The sequence below is a fragment of the Schistocerca americana genome, chromosome 2, assembly GCF_021461395.2.
Source record: "Schistocerca americana isolate TAMUIC-IGC-003095 chromosome 2, iqSchAmer2.1, whole genome shotgun sequence".
Lineage (NCBI taxonomy): Eukaryota > Metazoa > Arthropoda > Insecta > Orthoptera > Acrididae > Schistocerca > Schistocerca americana.
Window position 1 is genome coordinate 1019609059 of NC_060120.1, and position 23227 is coordinate 1019632285.

The window sequence follows — 23227 nt, forward strand, 5'->3', positions numbered from 1 at the left end:
CTCCAGTTGTGGCATGAGCCAATTTTCCAGCATGTCCAGATACATGTGTCCTGTAACGTTTTTTTCGCAGAAGAAAAAGGGGCCGTAAACTTTAAACCGTGAGATTGCACAAAACACGTTAACTTTTGGTGAATTGCGAATTTGCTGGACGAATGCGTGAGGATTCTCTACCGCCCAGATTCGCACATTGTGTCTGTTCACTTCACCATTAAGAAAAATTGTTGCTTCATCACTGAAAACAAGTTTCACACTGAACGCATCCTCTTCCATGAGCTGTTGCAACCACGCCGAAAATTCAAAGCGTTTGACTTTGTCATCGGGTGTCAGGGCTTGTAGCAATTGTAAACGGTAAGGCTTCTGCTTTAGCCTTTTCCGTAAGATTTTCCAAACCGTCAGCTGTGGTACGTTTAGCTCCCTGCTTGTTTTATTCGTCGACTTCCGCGGGCTACGCGTGAAACTTGCCCTCACGCGTTCAACCGTTTCTTCGCTCACTGCAGGCCGACCCGTTGACTTCCCCGTACAGAGGCATCCAGAAGCTTTAAACTGCGCATACCATCGCCGAATGGAGTTAGCAGTTGGTGTATCTTTGTTGAACTTCGTCCTGAAGTGTCGTTGCACTGTTATGACTGATGTGAGTGCATTTCAAGCACGACATACGCTTTCTCGGCTCCTGTCGCCATTTTGTCTCACTGCGCTCTAGAGCGCTCTGGCGGCAGAAACCTGAAGTGCGGCTTCAGCCGAACAAAACTTTATGAGTTTTTCTACGTATCTGTAGTGTGTCGTGACCATATGTCAATGAATGGAGCTACAGTGAATTTATGAAATCGCTTCAATCATTTGTAATAGCCCTGTACATGGGTATCAGGGGCTGTATGACATGGACTGGGCAGTTTTTTAGGTTAGAGGGTCTCAGGAAAACACAAAAAGGGCTTAAGTCTCACAGGGTGCAGGCAGAACACAGGAAGAATTTAGATACAGAAACCACCGGTATAACAGTTGTAAGTTGTTGTAGCTGTGTTGGGTAAGTACCATAGCTCCAAGTGCTAACTCCAAGCGCTAATAGAAAGCATTTATGCTCAAATCGTTATAGGCACTTGAAGCTGGCTTAAACCGCAGATAATTTCAGCTAAAATTTTTGCAAAGAACCTAACTGTGTTCCGGAAGAGTAGGCTAAACACAGTTGGTGGTGCCGTGTTTGTTGCTAGTAGTAGTAGTTTATCTTGTCACAAAATAAAAGTAGATGGTTCCTTTGAGTTAGTATGGATAGGGGTAATTCTTGGCAACTGGAATAAAATAAATTGGATCCTTCTACTGACCTCCCAATTCATATGATACAATTGCTGCAGGGTTAAAAAAAAAAAAACTTGAGTTTGATTACAAACACGTACCCAACTCATATGATAATAGTTGGTGGTGACTTTAATTTACCCTTGATATGTTGGTGAAAATACATGTTTAAATCAGGAGATATACATAAATCATCATCTCAAATTGTGCTAAATGCATTCTCTAAAAATTATTTTGAGTGGTTAGTTCATGAGCCCACGCGAATAGTAAATGGTTGTGAAAACACACTTTACCTCTCAGCAACAAATAATCATGAGCTAATAACAAGCATCAAAACGGATACAGGGATTAGTGAATACAGAGTTGTCGTAGCAAGATTGAATATTGTTAACCCCCAAAAATCTCCAAAAGTAAATGAAAAATATACCTATTCAAAAAAGTAGATGATAATTAACTTGATGCCTTCCTGAGAGACAATCTCCACTCCTTCCAAATAAACAGCGTAAGTGTAGATCATATGTGGCTTGAATTAAAGAAATAGTATCGGCAGCAACTGAAAGGTTTATACCACATTAATTAACAAAGAACGGAGCTGATCTTCCTCAGTACACAAAATGGGTCTGAACACTGTTGAAGAAATAATAAAAATAACATGCCAAATTCAAACAGGTGCAAAAGCTCCAAGATTGACAATCTTTTACAGACACTCGAAATTTAGCTCGGACTTAGCGCGAGATGCATATAATTGTTTCCACAACGAAACGTTGTCTCAAAACCGGGCAGAAAATTCAAAGAGATTCTGGTCATGTGTGAAGTATAGTAGTGCCAAGACACAACCAATGCCTTCTCTGTGCAGTAGCAATGGAATTACCATCAATGACATCTGCTATAGCAGATCTGCTAAACACAGAGTTCTGAAATTCCTTCACCAAAGAAGATGAAGTAAATATTCCAGAATTTGAATCTAGAACAGCTGCAAACATGAGTAATGCAGTAATAGATAATCTTGGAGTAGTGATGCAACTTAAATAACTCAACAAAAGCGTCTTCTGGTCCAGACTGTATACCAGTTAGGTTCCTTTCCGACTATGCTGATACAGTAGCTCCATACTAACAATCATGTACAACCGTTGGCGCAACAAAAGATCCGTACCCAAAGACTGGAAAGCTGCACAGGTCACACCAATATTCAAGAAAAGGTGGAAGGAGTGCTCCATTAAATTACAGGTCCATATCATTAATGTCGATATGCAGCAGGATTTTGGAACACATATAGTGTATTACCTCAAAGAGAATGATTTATTGACACACAATCAACACAGATTAAGAAAACATCGAATTACAATTATGAACAACTTAAATTGGAAAGAACACATAGAAAATGTTGTGGGGAAGGCCAACCAAAGAGTGCGTTTTATTGGCAGGACACTTAGAAAATGTAACAGATCTACTAAGGAGACTGCGTACACTATGCATGTCCATCCTCTTTTAGAATATTGTTGCATGGTGTGAGATCCTTACCACATAGAACTGATGGAGTTCAAAGAAGGGCAGCACGCTTTGCATTATTGCGAAATAGGAAGGAGAGTCTCACTGAAATAATATGGGATTTGGAGTGGACATCATTAAAAAACAAAAGCATTTTTCATTGTGGTGAATCTTCTCATGAAATTTCTATCTATTTCTCCTGCAAATACGAAAATATTTTGCTGAATCTGACCTACATGAGGAGGAACAATCATCATCATGAAATAAGGGAAATCAGAGCTCGCGTGGAAAGATGTAGGTGTCTTCCCCCCCCCCCCCCCCCCCCCCCTCTCACACGCTGTATGCGATTGGAATAATAGAGAATTATTGTGAAGGTGGTTCGATGCACCCTCTGCCAGGCACTTAAATGTGATTTGCAGAGTATTCATGTAGATGTAGATATAGACATAGAATGCTGCTCAACCCGTCTCTCAGATCATTTATATATGTAGAGACTGAGAGCAGTCCTTTTACACTTCCCTGGGTCGCTCCTGATGATACCCTTACCTCTGATGAACACTTGCCTTCGAGAACAACGTAATGGGTTCTATTACTTAAGAAGACTTAGAGCCACTGATGTATCTGAGACCCTATTCCATATGCTGGTTCCTTCATCAGTGGTCTGCAGCGAGGCACTGCACAAGTAATTTTCAGAAACCTAGAAATGTGAAATCTGCCTTTTGCCCTTAATCCATAGTTCACATGAAATATTTTGAGAAAAGGGGAAGCTGAGTTTTGGATGAGTAATGCTTTCTAAATCTGTGCCGATTTGTGGACAGAAACTTTCCCATGTTGGGAGCTCTTGGTCACTGAGAATTTCTTTCCGACCTCCTCCTAAGATTCCAAAAGTTAGGAACACTGTGTATTTATTTTTGCATTTTTGCTCAGTTGTGATGGGATGCAGGTCTAAGGCTTCAATTTAGACCCTTGTTGACCAGTCTAGTATGGCAGTTGAGGATAGTAAAATGAAAGTTCAAGTTTTAAATTTCACATTCAAGAAATCATTCACACAGGAGAATCATGCAAGCATACCGTCATTTACACATCGGACAGACTCCCTTATGGACGATATAGTAATAAGCATCCCCGGGGCAGAGGAACACCTGAAAGATTTGAAAGCGAATAAATCACCAGTTCTGCATGGAATCCCAGTTCAGTTGTACAAAGAGTACTTTATGGCATGCTAGCTTGCATATATCATGAATCTCTTGCCCAGCACAAAGTCCCAAGCAATTGGAAAAAAGTGCAGGCACCTCCAGTATATAAGAAGGGTAGGAGAACAGACCCACAAAATTACAGACAATTTCTTTAACTTCAGTTTGCTGCAGAATCCTTGAACTTATTCCCAGCTGAATATAATAAACTTTCGTGAGACTGAGAACCTTATATCCACGAATCAACATGGTCTTAGAAAGCATTGCTCGTGCAAATCTCATCTTGCACTATTCTCACATGATATACTGCAAACTAAGGATGAAGGGCAAAAGGCAGATTCTATATTTCTAGATTTGCGGAAAGCGTTTGACATGTTGCCCCATTGCAGCCTATTAACGAAGGTACAGATATCTGAGTGGCTCGAAGACTTCTTAAGTAATAGAAACCCATATGTTGTCCTCAATGGCGAGTGTTCATCAGAAACAAGGGTATAATCAGGAGTGCCCCATGGAAGTGTGATAGAACTGCTGTTGTTCTCTATATACATAAATGATTTGGTGCACAGGGTGGGCAGCAATCTGCAGTTGTTTGCTGATGGTGCTGTGGTGTACGGTAAGGTGTCAAAGTTGATTGACTGTAGGAAGATACAAGATGCCTTAGCCTATATTTTCAGCTGGTGTGATAAATGGCATCTAGCCCTAAATGTGGAAAAATGTAAGTTAATGCAGATGAGTAGGAAGATCCATTTTGTGATGTTCAGGTACAGTATTACTAGTGTCATACTTGACGTAGTCAAGTTGTTTAAATACCTGGGTGCAATGTTGCAAAGCGATATGAGGTGGAATGAGCACATGGGAACTGTGGTAGGGAAGATGAATGATTAACTTTGGTTTATTGGAGTATTTTAGGAAAGAGGGGTTCGCCTGTAAAAGAGACACATATAGGAGGCTGGTGCAACCTATTCTTGAGTACTGCTTGAGCGTTGGGGATCTGTCGCAACTAGTACTAAGGGAAGACATTGAAGCAATTCAGAAGCAATCTACGAGATTTGTTACCAGTAGGTTTGAACAACATGTGAATGTTACGGACATGCTTCAGAGACTCAAATGGGAATCCCTGGAGGGAAGGAAATATTCTTTTCAAGAAACACTATTGAGATAATTTAGAGAACCAGCATCTGAAGCTGACTGCTGAACAGTTTTACTGCCACCAACATACATTGCACGTAAGAACCATGAAGATAAGGTATGAGAAATTAGGACTCATAAGGAGGCATATAGATAGTCATTTTTCACTCGTTCTTTTTGCTTGTAGAACAGGAAGAGAAATGACTACCCTCTGCCATGTGCTGCATGGTGGCTCATAGAGAATCATTGTAGATATAGATTTGGTCTAAGTTCTGTTTCATTGTGAATTCAACAGTGCACCCACTCACTACCTGTGTTAGTATGAATAACTGATGTGGTTCACGCTGTAAGAGCTACTAGATATTATCCTCTTTTTAATTTTTTGTGGGAAGAAAAGCAAATTTTTAACACATTTAAATCTTACAGTAAAGCACTGAGGTATATTTAAAGTCAGTATCCTGATTCTGAAGTACTCATTGTGGGGTAGCCACACACTGTAACAGTATTTCAGCAGTGTAGTGGCACTGACACGCACTCGTTCTGTTTAGGTTTAGCTCTGTATGGAATCCATGACACAGAAGTCATTGCAAAGGATGCATTCTTTGTAACATTTTGTTATTATTTTAAAGGAGGTGCAGAGTGTAGCTTAGCAGATAATACCACTGATGCTATCTGACCCCACCCCCCCTTTTTTTTTAATTGAAGAAGGCTTAAGTAAAAAACTGAATTTTATTTTTTGTTGTGCAAAGACATTCTTTTAGGTTCTCAGGGACTTGTGAGTATCTGCTCCACACAGCTGTACATTCATAGTGAAGATCGTAATGGTGATTCTGTTAACTTACAAGGCATTTTTAATGTAACATTTGTGATTCCAAAAGTGCATTCAGTTGTGTACTCTAAAAAGTGTTTGAAGGAAGACAGTGCCTCTTTCCATTCAAAGTAAAACTACAGGAAATTTCCTGAAAGTAGGTAACTTCTTTGGCAGAAAAAGCATGAGCCTTTGCTGATGGAAACTAGGCAATAAGAAATGGTAGGTATATTAAATTGCTCTCAAGATGTGAGACAACTTCTGTTCTAGACGATTGGAAGTGTGATATAAATGATGAGGCAAACAGTATAGCAGGTAACATCTACATCTATGTATACACTTGGCAAGCCACTGTACAGTGAATGGCAGTGTGTGCTTCATACCAATATAGTCATTGGTGTGTCCTATCCCATTTGAATATTGAGTGAGGGGAAAAAATTAAGGTATATTTTGCCCCCATACATGTCCTAATCTAGCTTAGTTGTTCTCATCATTCGTATGTCAGATATATGATGTTGGCAAAAAATATTCCTGTTACAGTTTCACATGGATTACATTGACCTGTTATAAACCTAGTATGTTTATAAATTCATCCAATGTCTGTTGCCATGCATATTTGACATGATCTCCAGCTGTATGTAATTCTCATTTCATATCACTTCTTAGTATTACCTCTAAATACTTATACAGTGTTGAATGCTCAAGATGTTTACCACTAATATTGAATTGGGTGCTTTCAGTTTCTTTCTTGTTGTTATAAGAATTATCTTACATTTATATACATTTAAAGACAGCCTCATTCGTTATACCAAGCAAAAATCTTGTCACTGTCTTTCCGCATCTCCTTAGAATCATCCAGAGACGATACATTCCTGTAGACAACAGCATTGTCAGTGAACAATCTCGTAATGTTGCTGAGCCTCTGTGACAAAATGTTTATGTATATGGAGAACATTAGTGGTCCTATTACACTTGGCACACCCAACATTATGTTCATTTATGCAGAACATTCACTGTCCAATATGACATACTGAATTCTATTTCCCAAATATTCATTGCACCAATTAGCTTGTATCTTAAAGACATTGTAATTTAACTTCAACAACATGAAGTGCATATACTTCTTGACACGACACTCTCATAAAAGAGACATTTTACAATCAGATGATGATGATAAAATTGTCATTTAAGTTGAACTTTATAAATTCTTAGGACTAAATTGCAGAACCTTTCTTGGAAGTATTTCATTCACAATTTTTTGCAGAAAATGTCTTCACTGTCACTGACACATTTCTTACATGCATAATGTTCTGTGCTACCATGTTTTGGTACAACTCTGTGCACTCACAATGAGTATGCCTAGCTAAGACAAGTATATCAGGTTGACCGTTGGTGTCAGCTTGCAAATATGGCACAGACTGTTGTAAGGGTTTCAGAATTTTACCTGTGTCATCCCTGTTTGTATAACCTTTCATGAGACCAGTGGTTGATTATTTATTTTATTATTTTATTTAAGCTGGTCTGATTAGGACCATTTAGACCCTTTCTTACGTTGGACCAGGAGTGCACACATGCAACTCCTTTTTTACATCATAGTTACCTAAGAAATAACAATTTTAATGAGGCAAATAATATTAAATGCTCTGAGTGTGTATAGAGACAGTTGAGTAAACAATACTGTGAAATAATTAAGTTAATACTTCAGTATTTCTATTACTACTGCTGCTGCCATTGATGGTGGTGATGACAATAATAACAATAACAATGGTGGCAGATATAAAAATAATTTATAGGTGCAGAAAATAGATGTTTTCTGACAGAGCCAGTTCTGGGGAAAGGAAATTTAAGGAGACTGCACCAGTGAAGAATACTGGAAAAGGAGGAAGATAGGTTCATTCAAAAGAAGCTGCAACATTCACTTATTGAATGCTAGTTAAAAAAAAAAATACTTGCACTTGTACCATATTTCCGTAACCATTAGACAGAAAATGTGAACTATTCTGTAGCTTCTATTTTCAGTAGGATTCAAACAGAAGTAGAAAAATTGGTGATAAACATCCTTTCAAAGTTAATTGAAAGGTTTCCTTCTAGGCCGTAGGAGTGCCTCATAGTAGGTTAAAAAAATCTCATTGTAAGTGCAGTTATGGGTATAAATGTTGAAAAATCTCATTTTCGCTGTTGGATGAAGTATGAGGGTTATTTGGAAAAGAAAGTCCAGTTTCTTATAAAACATAAAAAATCACATTTTTTTCAAAACCCTGTTTTTATTTAATTCCTTGCATGTTTCTCTATTTTTCTACATAGTTCCGTAGTTGTTTCAACATTTGCCATATCGTTCTACAGTCTTTTGTATCCCTAAGTCATAGATATGTGCCACTTGTTAGGATAACCCATCTTTAACTGCTTCTTTCACTTTGTAATCTGTTGCAAAGTGATTGCCGCCGAGAAACTCCTATAGGCAGTGGGACAAACAAAAATCGCTCACTGCCAAGTCTGTCCATCCACCATACAGTCCACTCCATTCCCATCTAAAAAATCTGATCAGATTTTGGGTGTGCAGAACAGGGTCTGGTATTGTCATGCACAACAAAACTCCACATTGCTTATTCTGTCGAAGTTTAGTCAGGCTGCATAAACGTGACTAACAAGATTCCATGTCTCTCCCAAAGTACTGTTGCTAGAACCTTGCATATTGAGAGTGTCTGCTTGGTCTTAACTTCGATTGGTGATGTCATGTGACACCATTCCATTAACTGGCAATTAAACTCTGGGATCATATGAGAAACCTCCGTCTGGTCCCGGAACCATACTTCTCACTTATCTGCCAATGAATTTCTGTTACTGCAATGTTCCTTGCGGTCAAAAATTGAATCACTGACCGTATTTCACATTTGTGTATTGATCAGTAGTTTTAAACTTTTCAAACTGACTGTCAACAGCACATTGCAACAATACCAGTGCAAACAGCATTTGATGAGCAAGGCATGCTGGGAATTGGTACACATGCACATTTCATTGTTCGCGCAACATTCAATTAGCTGTGGTGATTCGGACTTTACTTTCGAAATAACCTTTGTACATTGATTGGATAATGCTTCTTCTTCAGTAAAACTAATGTGACAGTAAAAAATAAAACCTATCAACATTGCTTCCCAAACAGGTTGTATACTAACTCATCAGAAACACCTCACAACATAATTTAGACAATTCTAATCTCAACCTTTTCACACTCATAAGTGTGGCATTGAACAACACATGGAATCAACATGCCTTATGTAGAATTAACTGTTTCCTCTCTCTCTCTCTCTCTCTCTCTCTCTCTCTCTGCCTAGTGCACACACGCGCGCGCGCACACACACACACACACACACACACACACACACACACACACAGTGCGGGTAGCACTCTGTTCCACATCTGCACATTATTTAAAGCACCTAGCAAGAAAGGGGACAAAGAAATCAAAAGATGTAATTTAGCCCTGTGTGTCATAAATAAAGGAAATCTAATGCAAGCCACCTGCTGGGGACCCACAACATTTTTGTTATTTATGAATAACGATTTTTACCTACTTGCTATGATTACGACGTAAAAAATGTGCATGTCAGTAACTGTTGCACATGCATCGTTCAGTATCACTTTTGAGAGAAAAAAACTTTTTTACAGAAATCTCTCATCTGTTTTTTATTTGTTAATTACAAATCATTGGCTTCCTGTGTGCAAATTCCACTGCTGTTTTCGCTCTACAAGCCACCATACAGTGGTTATATATATCACCAGATTCATCCCACCATCCTCCTCCTCTTCCTCCTCCTCCTCCTCCACCACCACCACCACCACCACCACCACCACCTTTTGAGAGTCTTGTAATTCTGTGGACAAAGCTCTCTGTGTCCTGTAGCTCTTTTCCCTGCAATTTGTTAAAAATTCGTAGGACACACTTAACTGATTGAACGAACTTGGACAAAGCATGCAGCTTTTCTTTGAATTTTTCCGATATCCTCTGCTAAACCAATGTAGTAAGGATCCCATGCCATCAGACAGTACTTAAAATTACACATGAATTAGATGAGTGAGGATTTAATAAGTGACCTCTTTCATATGTGAACTACACTTGCTGGGGATTCTTCCAAACAGTCTGACTAGGAACCCCTAAAGTACGAGTTCGCAAGTTCAATCTTAAGTAAAGCTCACTTGAAATTTTTGTGCTAATATTAGGACAGAAAACATATTAGTTGCTACTTACTCACCACGTGCTTGAGGAGGATGACAGAAAATGAGTGTTAGGAGGTGCAGAGGTCAACTTTCTGTGGGATGGATGTATTACACTTCACAGAATGGACATTGTCTACATTCAAGAAATGTTCAAGACAAACCATTAACTTGCGCCATGAACACCAAATGAAAAATGGCAACCTATAGTGATCACAAAGATTTGCACCATCAAGATCAAAGGCGAACTCTTCACAAATTATAAACCTTGCAGGACTCTCAAAGAATGCTTATAGAATCATATTGGCATAACGGGATGATGAGATGGTGTGCAACCGAATGTGAAACAGTCTCTTATGGAGCTTATCATGAAATTCTATCTTTTAAGGTGTAGCTGCAGATAATGTGATTATATGTTTTATAGGCATGGAAAAAAACAAGCATCCAGAAACTAAATTTGTGCAGTGGTTTCAGGGGATATGAATTGCAATGTCACACACTTGCCAGGAAGGATAATTTGCTCTAAAGGAGTATGATTTTTGTATGCAGACTAGAAATTAAGCAAAAGTAAGTTATTTTGACCAGCTGTTGGCCAAAAGGAGTGGTCATAACATAGCTGTAGGTATCTTATGCGTATTTACCCACTCTAGTTTGCTGCAACATCAATATTCCCTACCGCCCTTGCAAGATCGCGCACACAAGAAAGAATCATAGAGGCAGAGCACTTTCAACTTCTCAAAGCACAATAAATAACTTTCCAGCCTATTTACCATAATTTCCAGGGTTCCTTTCATATGTATTTTTCTTCAAATTCAGATTGGTTGTAGTTGAAAATCAACTTCTTGCTCAAGAATGAGATAAGTTTCTTCATCTCCTCTACAAATTTTCAGACTGATTCTGCAGGTTGCTGTGCATTGTCAAGTTGATGCTTTGTTTCAAATTCTGTTATCTTATGTGTTCCAGTTCTGTAGATTAATATAACAGCGGCAATATTCAGTTTTTCACAATATAATATAACTAGATAGATAAAACCCCTTTTCTTAAACATCTCCAATTCCTTTCCCTTCACTCTTCTTCTTTCCCCCCTAACTCTTCTCCCAGGAGAAGGAGCCATTGGCTCCGAAAGCTTTCATAAATAAAACCTTTCTTTGTATGGTGGCCTCCTGCCACTGCTTGGTTATTAGATTTTTCTATCCATCCAATTACATTATAATTCTGTAGCATTGTTTGAAGTTATGCAACCATCCACTGTTTCCCTTGAAGTCAGTATGTTCTATGTTGTGTGCAATTTGATATGCATAATGTAGTAGGTCATTATCATGCAGAGGCTGTAAATTGTATCGTGCATCCTTGAAACATGCATACACCATTTTTTTTAACAAGTGTGCCTTGTCCTCCCTTGAATAGCCATAGTTTTTCTCGTGCACTATGCATCGTATTGCTGCAGACTTATTTTAAATCTGTTCATATTTACTGCACTACAGATTATCTTCCGTGTACATAATTATGTTTAGTATCTATTCTGTAGGCAACAATTTTCTCTTACTTTGTTTTACAGGGGCAAGACAGGATGAATAGGGAGAGACAGGGGCAAGACAGGATGGATAGTGAGAGGGGGGAGGGGAGACAGAATGGACAGAGAAAGAGAGGGGGCAAGACAGGATGGATAGGGAGAGAGAGAGAGGGGGGGGGAGGCGGCAAGACAGGATGGATAGGGAGAGAGAGAGGGGAGGCAGCAAGACAGGATGGATAGGGAGAGAGAGAGGGGAGGCGGCAAGACAGGATGGATAGGGAGAGAGGGGTGCGGCAAGACAGGATGGAGAGGGAGTGAGGGGGGAGGTGGCAAGACAGGATAGATAGGGGGAGAGGAGGGGCAGCACAGGATAGTTAGGGACAAAAGGGAGGGCAACACAGGATAGATAGGGAGAGAGGGGACCAAGGCAGGATGCACAGGGAGTGAGGGGGCAGGAGAGGGAAAAAGAGGGTAGCAGGAGGGGGAAAGAGGTGGGTAGGAGGAGATGGACAGATAGTTGAGGTGGACAAGAGAGTGGGGAGAGGAAGAGATGGATACGGAGTGGGGAAAGGAGTTTATGCTTATACTACTTAAAACTTCCATGCTAATAGGCTGTGGTCGATGTGTAAAACTTTCTCCTAGCGATTCCTCTCTGACTACAGGAGACATCTTCAGAGGTAAAGTGGCAAGCTGTACCCAGAACTCGAGCAATCCCCAAATATATGGGCAGTGTAGAGGGCACCACAGTCTGTCACATGACGTCGGCTATGAGATTATCTCTGATAGCGCCAACATTCTCGATTGAAAGTAGGAGATTGTCATTCTTATTGCAGTGTTGACATCCAAGTTTTCCTGTTGATATTGTTATGGTTTTTATAAGTCTTAATAGCCTCTCTATACATGAGTGCAATAATGCTATGTTTTCAATATGATGTTCGTTTCACTGAATTTTAGTTCTTGATCACCCTCTTGGTAAACATGTTCTGCTACGGGTGATTGATCTATATGTTCCAGGTGGCAATTTCTCTTGTGTTAACCAGACAGGTGCTAACACGTCTTTTCATGGTACCAATATAAACCAGTCACAACTACAAGAAATTTTGTTTACACCTGTTTTAGCTAAAGAAAGTCGTATATCTTCTGCCGATCATAAACATTCTTTAATCTTGCTGGTGAGTCTGAAGGAAGTTTCCACACTGTACTTGCTCAACACTTTCCTAACACAGTCTGTAAGCTCACTGATACAGGGAAGGAAAACTTGCCCCCATGGGCAGTCATCATACCTCATTGATCCTGATTCTCTCCATAGGGCAAAGTGCTCAATCTGTCTCCTTGTTAGAATAATCATTCTTCCTGAATGTCGAGCATAGTAACAGTAATAGTAAATAATAATAATAGTATTATTATTATTCTTTCTTTTCTCAGACGTTATGTCTGGTCAAAAATGGAAAGTGACGCGGACCTTGATCAAGTGTTAATTCCTTTTAACTGTACGGTGTATGTTACATTGCATTTATTAATATACCACGTGGGAAAAATATATCTAAAAACAAAGATGATGTGACTTACCAAACGAAAGCGCTGGCAGGTCGATAGACACACAAACAAACACAAACATACACACAAAATTCAAGCTTTCGCAACAAACTGTTGGCTCATCAGGAAAGAGGGAAGGAGAGGGAAAGACGAAAGGATGTGGGTTTTAAGTGAGAGGGTAAGGAGTCATTCCAATCCCGGGAGCGGAAAGACTTACCTTACGGGGAAAAAAGGACACCAACCACTTTCTCGAACGCCTGGAATCTTTACCCAATCTGTTACCCCCGGAAACCATCCTTGTAACCATTGATGCCACTTCCTTATACACAAATATTCCGCACGTCCAGGGCCTCGCTGCGATGGAGCACTTCCTTTCACGCCGATCACCTGCCACCCTATCTAAAACCTCTTTCCTCATTGCCTTAGCCAGCTTCATCCTGACCCACAACTTCTTCACTTTTGAAGGCCAGACATACCAACAACTAAAGGGAACAGCCATGGGTACCAGGATGGCCCACTCGTACGCCAACCTATTTATGGGTCGCTTAGAGGAAGCCTTCTAGGTTACGAAAGCCTGCCAACCGGAAGTTTGTTACAGATTTATTGATGACATTTTCATGATCTGGACCCACAGTGAAGAACAACTCCAGAATTTCCTCTCCAACCTCAACTCCTTTGGTTCCATCAGATTCACCTGGTCCTACTCCAAATCCCATGCCACTTTCCTTGACGTTGACCTCCACCTGTCCAATGGCCAGCTTCACACGTCCGCCCACATCAAGCCCACCAACAAACAACAGTACCTCCATTATGACAGCTGCCACCCATTCCACATCAAACGGTCCCTTCCCTACAGCCTAGGTCTTCATGGCAAACGAATCTGCTCCAGTCCGGAAGCCCTGAACCATTACACCAACAACCTGAAAACAGCTTTCGCATCCCGCAACTACCCTCCAGACCTGGTACAGAAGCAAATAACCAGAGCCACTTCCTCATCCCCTCAAACCCAGAACCTCCCACAGAAGAACCCCAAAAGTGCCCCACTTGTGACAGGATACTTTCCAGGACTGGATCAGACTCTGAATGTGGCTCTCCAGTAGGGATACGACTTCCTCAAATCCTGCCCTGAAGTGAGACCCATCCTTCATTAAATCCTCCTCACTCCACCAAGAGTGTCTTTCCGCCGTCCACCTAACCTTTGTAACCTCTTAGTTCATCCCTATGAAATCCCCAAACCACCTTCCCTACCCTCTGGCTCCTACCCTTGTAACCGCCCCCGGTGTAAAACCTGTACCATGCACCCTCCCACCACCACCTACTCCAGTCCTGTAACCCGGAAGGTGTACACGAGCAAAGGCAGAGCCACGTGTGAAAGAGCCGACGTGATTTACCAACTGACCTACCTACACTGTGAAGCTTTCTATGTGGGAATGACCAGCAACAAACTGTCCATTCACATGAATGGACACAGGCAGACAGTGTTTGTTGGTAATGAGGATCACCCTGTGGCTAAACATGCCTTGGTGCACGGCCAGCACATCTTGGCACAGTGTTACACTGTCCGGGTTATCTGGATACTTCCCACTAACACCAATCTGTCAGAACTCCGGAGATGGGAACTTGCCCTTCAGTATATCCTCTCTTCTCGTTACCAGCCAGGCCTCAACCTCCACTAATTTCAAGTTGCCGCCACTCATACCTCACCTGTCATTCAACAACACGTTTGCCCATGTACTTCCACCTCGACTGACATCTCAGCCCAAAATCTTTGCCTTTACAAATGTCTGCTTGTGTCTGTGTATGTGCGGATGGATATGTGTGTGTGTGCGAGTGTATACCTGGTCTTTTTTCCCCCTAAGGTAAGTCTTTCCGCTCCCGGGATTGGAATGACTCCTTACCCTCTCCCTTAAAACCCACATCCTTTCGCCTTTCCCTCTCCTTCCCTCTTTCCTGATGAAGCAACCATTGGTTGTGAAAGCTAGAATTTTGTGTGTATGTTTGTGTTTGTTTGTGTGTCTATCAGCCTGCCAGTGCTTTTGTTTGGTAAGTCACATCTTCTTTGTTTTTAGATATATTTTTCCCACATGGAATGTTTCCCTCTATTATATTCATGTTAAATAATTTAGTTAGATGTGAATGTGTTGAGGTGAACTTCTTTAGCCAGAAATTTGCTATTTTATCTTTTCCAGGGGCTTTCCAATTGTGAGTAGAATTAATTGCTTGGGTGACTTCATGTTGCAAAATGACCACTTCAGGCATTAGTGGTGTCATCTTGTATGTGTCTGTTTCTGCTTGTATCTACCGTGCATGTCTGTTATGTTGTACCGGGTTTGACCATATGTTGCTCCAGAAGTGTTCCATGTCTGTTATGTTTGGTGGATTGTCTATTTTAACATGTGTGTTATCTATTGTATGGTAAAATTTCTTTTGGTTTGTGTTGAATGTTTGGTTTTGTTTCCTTTTATTTTCACTTTTTTTGTATCTTCTAAGTCGTTTGGCCAATTCTTGTAATTTCTGCTTCTTTTCATCTAATTTCTCTATTGCTTCTTGTTGTGAGATTTTACCTAACCTTTTTAATTTTTTTTTTCTGACATTTCATTTCTTATAAATTGTGTTAGCTGTCCGATGTCTTTTCTCAGTTTTTCTATTCTTTTCTGTAGCCTGTGTTGCCATGCTGGTTTTGTGGGTTTCTTTTGTGTTTTGGTTGGTTCTGATCTCTGCCTAGTGTGTATATTTAGTGTAGTGAGTGCGCCTATATAAACCAGTAGTTGTAACTCTTCCATAGTTGTATTTTCATTTATTTTGTTGTGTATGATTGTGTTGATAGTTGTTGTTGTTGTTGTTTAGACTTGTGGGTTACTTGGTAGTGTATGCAAGAATGGTCTAATGTCTTTATTTGTGTCTTTGTATTCTATATATGTCAGCTGAAATTTTTCTTCTATATCTAACATATGTCTCTCTTCGTGTTCTATTTGTGCTTGTTCTGGTGGCTGTCTTAAGATTTTGTTTTCCCCTGATTGTTTAATTGACGCGTGTTGTTCTTTGTTTGCTCTGGGATGTTTGAGTCCATTACTGTATTTTCTTCTTCTTCTTCTTCTTCTGATTGCACAACTGTATTTTCTTCTTCTTCTGATTGCACATTATTATTATTATTGTTATTATTATTATTATTATTACTATTATTATTATTATTAGTCGCCAGTGTGGCTCAATGGCCAGGTTAAAATGATATACTTGGATGGCAGTTTGGCATCTCCAGTAATCCCCCTGTGGTAAGGGGACCTATAGTTTCTCGTGGAATCTGCAGCACGTGTAGTTTCTGGTGTATCTTCACATTATTGAGATGTAAAGGTCCAGACAGGATTTTATCTTGCAACTTTTCATGTTCCAAGCACATGCTTTTACCCCTAGTCCACCAGGCCTGATATTCGTTTATCTTGGAATACATGCTGTAATTCAGGTAACAGAGAGATAAAAGTAACTTCCTGGCAGATTAAAACTGTGTGCCGGACCGAGACTCGAACTCAGGAACTTTGCCTTTCGCGGGCAAGTGCTCTACCATCTGAGCTGCCCAAGCACGACTCACGCCCCGTCCTCATTGCTACTATACGAGTCGTGGTGCGGCACACAGTTTTAATCTGCCAGGAAGTTTCATATCAGCACACACTCTGCTGGAGAGTGAAAATCTCATTCTGGAAACATCCCCCAGGCTGTGGCCAAGCCATGTTTCCGCAGTATATTTTCTTTCAGAAGTGCTAGTTCTGCAAGGTTCGCAGGAGAGCTTCCGTAAAGTTTGGAAGGTAGGAGACAAGGTACTGGCAGAAGTAAAGCTGTGATGACGGGGCGTGAGTCGTGCTTGGGTAGCTCAGATGGTAGAGCACTTGCCTGCGAAAGGCAAAGGTCCCGAGTACGAGTCTCGGCCTGGCACACAGTTTAAATCTGCCAGGAAGTTTCATATCAGCACACATTCCGCTGCAGAGTGAAAATCTCATCCTGGAAACAGAGAGATAAATGTGTTAAACATTTTATCATCTAGTTTCGTACTGAGCTCGAGAGTCCACAGCTCATGTTCTAAAGTGCGCGTCATATATCTTGGCGGCCGAGTTTAGGTTCGTTCTGCGCATCTGACGTCACAAAACACAGTCAGCCAATTAACAGAGAACGACGTTGCCAGATCTCGACTGCAGTGCAGAGCACAGACGAGTGTCTTCAGTTTTAGAAACGTTCAGTCATAAATAAAGTAATAGAACAAAAGCAATGTCTTGATAGCAGACTTTCTTTTATAGAAAGTTTGGAAAAAGCATTCTTTATACCAATTGCTTCATATTCTATTAATTAATTAAACCAAACAAGCAATAAGACTTCTAATTCAGGCGATAGCAAGGAAAGGTGTTTGTTTCAATCTCACGAACTGCTTTTTCGCAATACAGAACAGCGGTGATTGTTTATTTCCTACTGTACTTCGACGAAGCGTGAGTAATTCATAGTCATACCAACAGTGTTTATAAGTAGTTGCGTGAGTGTTAGAGTCCTTATGGACTTACACTGTTTGCTGAGCTGAGGTAGCGGAACGGTTAAGGTATTGGGCTGGCAAGTGAAAGGTTATGAGTTCAAACCTTGTATGCTGCTTAATATTTTCTTTATTTTAAAACAATATTGCAGTGCCTTACTTCACGAATTTTATTCGTTTGAATGAAATTTCTAGTGCTTTGCCTCTTCATTAACTTTTTCGCTGCTGCAGACACGTGCTCCCCGCATTCCGCGCTGTGCGCAATTTTGTCATCACTGCACTTCTCGCCTGTGCAGACACATGGTGTTCCCACTGCTTTGACACACTTATCATTCGATTTCACAAAAACTATTCGGCCAAAAAATTTGATTATTACACGTCTTCTTGACTGATACCTTCCCCCCATAAATGACTTAATTTTGTTTTGATGTGCAGCATTAAATGTAGTAAACCATTGCACGAAATTTTGAAGAGTTTGCAGAGGTAAAAGTCCATAGCGTATACTTTCCGTATGGTCGATTTTAGTTGCCACAATGTTGAGAATGAAATGTGGACAAGATACCTAAATTTCATATAATATTTACTGTATAATAATATCTCATTTAATTGAAGTACCACATAGGTGTCGTATGTAATATTGAAAAATATTCCGTCTTTCGCGACTGTAATAGAAGTTTTATTTACACAGGGTGCGTTTGGCTTTATTTTAAAGCACTTCCATCGGTGAAAGGTATGGCACATACACAATGGTATTGATGTTCTATTTCTTGTTTTTGTTCCACAGTCGCGGTTTTACCAATGGTATTGAAATATATCCCTCTTCTGCAACTGTAATAAGCGACTTATTTAGACCAGACGCGTTTCTCTCTTTTGAAGCATCATAAGAGGACTGTATTTTGTGTCCTCCATTGCCAAGTCACCTTTCGTAGTTTTGTGCTGCGGTAGCACAATATTCAACGTTTGTGTTGGCTCATCAGTGTTTTAGCAAATAAATGCTGTTTGTGTGTGCCACACACAAAATTATATTTGACATAGCTCTGAGCACTTCACTGACAGACGGTATATTCGAGTCCTAATGTTTTTGTAAGTCCACAGTTTTGTTTAATGTATTTTGTCTACTTCCATTTGATCGATTGAAGTGCTTTAAAATAAAGCCAAACGTGCCCAGTGTAAGTAAAACTTTTGTTACAGTCTCGAAAGGTGGAATATTTCTCAATATTACATATGACACTTATGTGGTACTTAAATTAAATTAAATATATAGGTATCTTGTCCACATTTCATTCTCAACATTGTGGCAACTAAAATCGACCATCCGGAAAGTATATATACTCTATGGACTTTACCTCTGCAAACTCTTCAAAATTTCGTGCAATGGTTTACTATATTTAATGCTGCATAATAACTGCGTTGAACATCGAAACAAAATTAAGTCATTTATGGGGGGAAGGTATCAGTCAAGAAGATCGGTAAAAATCTAATTTTTGAGCCAAATAGTTTTTGTGGAATCGAATGATAAAGAGTGTCAAAGCAGTCGGAACACAATGTGTCTGCACAGGCGAGCAGTGCAGTGACAAAATCGCCCACAGTGCGGAATGCAGGGAGCACGTCTTTGTAGCAGCGAAAGGGTTAATGCGGCCGTGGTGGCTTTACTTCATGAACTGCGCGCTCCCCCCTAAACGTAAGCTTGCGAACTATGCTGTACTATGGCGCTGCTTCACTTGGCGCGTGCGTCGTGTGCAACTGGCAACGCAGCAATCTCCCGCGTCTAGGCGGGCATGCGCGAGCCGCCAAGATAAAAGAATTGAACTATAGTGGCTATCGTTGCTGCCTCTGGATCATGGGGTCCTGGGTTCAATTCCCGGCAGTGTTGAGGATTTTCTCTGCACAGGGACTGGGTGTTTATGTTGTCATCATCATCATCCTCCTTGATAGTGGCTAGATTGGACTGCGTAAAAATTGAAGGGTGACAAAATTGGGACTTTGTACAGGCACTGATGACCGTGCATTTGAGCACCCCACAAACCAAATATCATCATCATCATCCTGAGCTCGCGGAAATAATTTAATACCTTCTGCACTCTAAGAATGTATTTTAAAATGTCACACTTCTCAAGGATTATGCAGGGTCTATAATAATAAAGGGCATAAAGGCATACGTTGAAAGTACATGATACTAGAAGCAAAAAAGTCTGGTACATAAGGGATCTAAAATGCATACCTGAAGAGCTGTAGGTACTTCATCTTCAATACTGTAAAACAAAACTCTTCTACTGCAAGCTCTTTGCTTTCCATATTTTGAAAGATAATATGGACCAAAAAAAGATAAATTTCCAATAAAAATGGGTTCGGTTCTTAAGTGCATACTTTAAGAGCTGTGTGCACTTCTTCAGGAGAAGAGATATTTCACAGTAGTGAAGATGAAAGAGTGCGCATAGCTCTTAAGGTATGCACTTTAGTGTCCATATTTAATAGACATTTTTACTTGCTATGGTCCATGCTATCATCTCTCAAAATACGGAAAGTAAAGAGCTTGCAGTAGAAGAGATTTGTTCCACATTATTGAAGATGTAGTGGTGGTAGTAATAGTAGGTGGTGGTGGTGGTGGTGGTGGTGGTGGTGGTGGTGGTATTAGTAGTAGTAGTAGTAGTAGTAGTAGTAGTAGTAGTGGTGGTGGGTATGAATTTTACAGCCCATTTTTATTAGACTTTGTTCCTTCTATTATTGTATGCTTTCTACTGTATGCATTTACACCATTAATTAGGATACACCTTTATGTCTAAGAAAACTGAAAAATGTTGAGTTGTGGGGTTCTTAAAGTAACAACTTGCACAAATTGTTTTAAATTATTTGATGATTTTAAGAAATGTCCAACACTAGATTTGTAAGAAATAGTCATAAATAACTTATCAGTTACATTTATCTTATTGTTCTTACACCTTTTGAGTTCAAAAATTTGTTCTACCGAATGTTCCAGGAAGCCGTTCGGTTTATAAAGACCTTGAAACACAAGTAGTAATTGTAACAACAAATAAGAAGCTGCAAAAGGCACTCAAAGAAGAGCAAGAGCAACTTTATTCCAGGGGAATTCCATTCACAGAAAAGACAGTTGCAGATTCCAAACAGGAGACAGCTCTCTGGGTTCATACTGTAGTAAAATTATTCAGGCATTACTTCTAAGACTAATAGAGGTAAGTTTCAGTTTATTGTGTTTGGGCAGCTTGTGTGAAAATGCTTCTTTGGAAAGTGCTACTGACTAAACTAATTTATTGAGAAATTTCTCTATATTATGAAGTAGGAGGCCACTAACTTATCTGTCCATGTTTTAGTGTTCTTTTCCTGCCCTTATTTGCTTATCACTTTTATTCAACACCGTATGCAGAGTTGATTGGTCAGTGTGCATTTCATAGTGTCTTTAGGAAATTTCAGAGCTTCCTCATTTTCTGTTGTTTGCTACTAGGTGCAATTTTGTAATTGACAGTTGCTCTTGAATCCAGGTATGAGAGACACCATAGCCGTGAGTTACAAAACATTAAGATGGAAACAATAATAATGTGATGAATATATACTGAGAATTGAAAAACTGTGCCAGACGAGGACTCGAGCCAAGATTTCCTGCTTACCTATAAGCAGTGACCTTAACTGTTCTGAGAGCACCTCCAGACTTGACTCAAAATTTGTCACTGATATTTCCACCTAAGATTTCCAAACCCTACTGTCAGAGGTTCCCCCCTGGGATATGTGGGAATAACAACACAGGGGGACAGAGCTGGTGCATGACACGGCTTACACTGCCACAAGGAATATAGTGAAAGGATTGAAGTGTGTTGAAATGAATGATGCTATTTTCAAGTGATTCACACAACTTTTGAACACGTGCTTCAAATTCTGTTTTGGTCTTAGCTAATCATTTAAATCCATCCATCATATTCAGTGGTGAATGTGTTGTTAAATGGAGATGCTGCAGAATGCATCTGCTACAATCATATAAAACAAAACAGTGCTCATGTCTTTCACTTGTACTGATGTTCATTCTTAAAGCCAAAATTGGTGATTTATAATTTGTCAGTAAACTTTAATTTAATCAACAGTGACTCAAGCAAACCAGGTAACTATAGATTTGACTAATAATAATGGTAATGTTCGTTTAACTTTACATATCACCCACCTCCCCTTCCCCACCCTGATTCAAGTCCGGAGAGTGCCAGAGGCATCTCAGCCGCCACAGTATCAGTTATGCTGGGAGTTGTGCCTCTTTAAGATAAACACTGGCCATTTCAATGCTGCATTTGTGAAATTTAATGAATTTATGACTATAACTCTCCTTTCTATGCACGAGTATTTCTAAAACACTCATGTTTCCCCTCTGTGTTACAATACTGTTACTTTGTGTATGTAAATTATACCTTTTTTTTTAAATATTATTTCTCAGTAATGTAACTATTCAAAAATAATAAGTCGTGGAAGTGTTGTTGAAAAATAAATGCTCCTTATTGTGATTGGAACAATGTGTTTTCATTTGAATGTCAAAAGTAATGTCTTCTCATGCTGATTGTTGCGTACTGGCAAATTCTCTTTGGTCTTTCTTCCATACCTTCCCTGGATTATTCAATTTAAATTATAGATTCCTGTGAGTATAGATTTTCATGTGTCTTGCTAAATTTTAAATGAATGTGTATGAAGTGCTATAACTACTGGAAAATAAAAGGGAGTTAATTTTCATCTCAGTACGTGTTCATGTACTTCAGATATGTCACACACAATTAATGCAAAATATTGAAGCTTAATTGTACTTTCCTATATTTCTTCTTTCCGTTTCTTCTTTACCCTGCAATATATAACTTCAAATATGTCTTCATTAAATCCTAACTAAAATGTTTTTTTTTATTAAAGATTTTGTTTATTTTATAATTCTTTTTTTAAGGCTGCAATTCGTTAAAGCTTCGAGCCTATGAAGATCATCGTGACAATCAATGTGACTCACAATTATTACACACACTGTCTTTCTTTATCCACCTGATTTGTTGGAAACTGATCAAAATAATGAGTGTGTTAATTGATAGTACAAATGTTATGAATCTGTAAAACATTTTAATATATTAAAATTACAGTATTATCAAATATAAAAAAAAGGTCTCTTGCATTAGTATGAGCCAAATGGAAAATCATTATGCCTCCTTGAAAGTGAAAAAGAATATGAAGTCTCAAATATGTAATTGTTTTTTGCTGCATTTGAATTGAGCCTGCAAAATTTTAACACGTGCAGATATTATTCTACATTTTAAAAATATTTTGCAGACAAATTCTGAAAAATGCATTAATCAATGGGTACACATATGACGAGAAGAATTAAGACTGCCCCATTGACTATGAACGTATTTCTCATCATACATTAGTGCTTGTTCATTTTTCACCTTCCCAACTTGTGCTCTGTCCTTTTTCTGTGACAAGGTTATCAAAATGTCAGAAGTCAAAACAATAGAGCTGATCAGCAATCTTGTGAAAAATGGCATACAGTAATGCTTTGAGCAGCTGAAAGAATTTAGAAGTGT

The 23227-nt window shown here is 39.5% G+C and overlaps 1 protein-coding gene across 4 annotated transcripts in view; it reads left to right on the top strand.

Moving 5' to 3' along the window:
- Positions 1-23227, top strand: part of LOC124594855 (CDP-diacylglycerol--glycerol-3-phosphate 3-phosphatidyltransferase, mitochondrial) — an 89384-nt gene that overhangs the window by 65224 nt on the left and 933 nt on the right. For 3 of the 4 annotated variants that reach the window (XM_047133317.1, XM_047133315.1, XM_047133318.1), the window contains 2 exons: positions 20653-20866; positions 22600-22818. In XM_047133317.1, coding sequence (XP_046989273.1) covers positions 20653-20855 — 203 coding nt within the window. In that variant the 3' untranslated portion in view covers positions 20856-20866; positions 22600-22818. Of the gene's footprint in view, positions 1-20652; positions 20867-22599; positions 22819-23227 lie in introns of those variants that run through there. The other variant, XM_047133316.1, reaches the window with a different exon arrangement.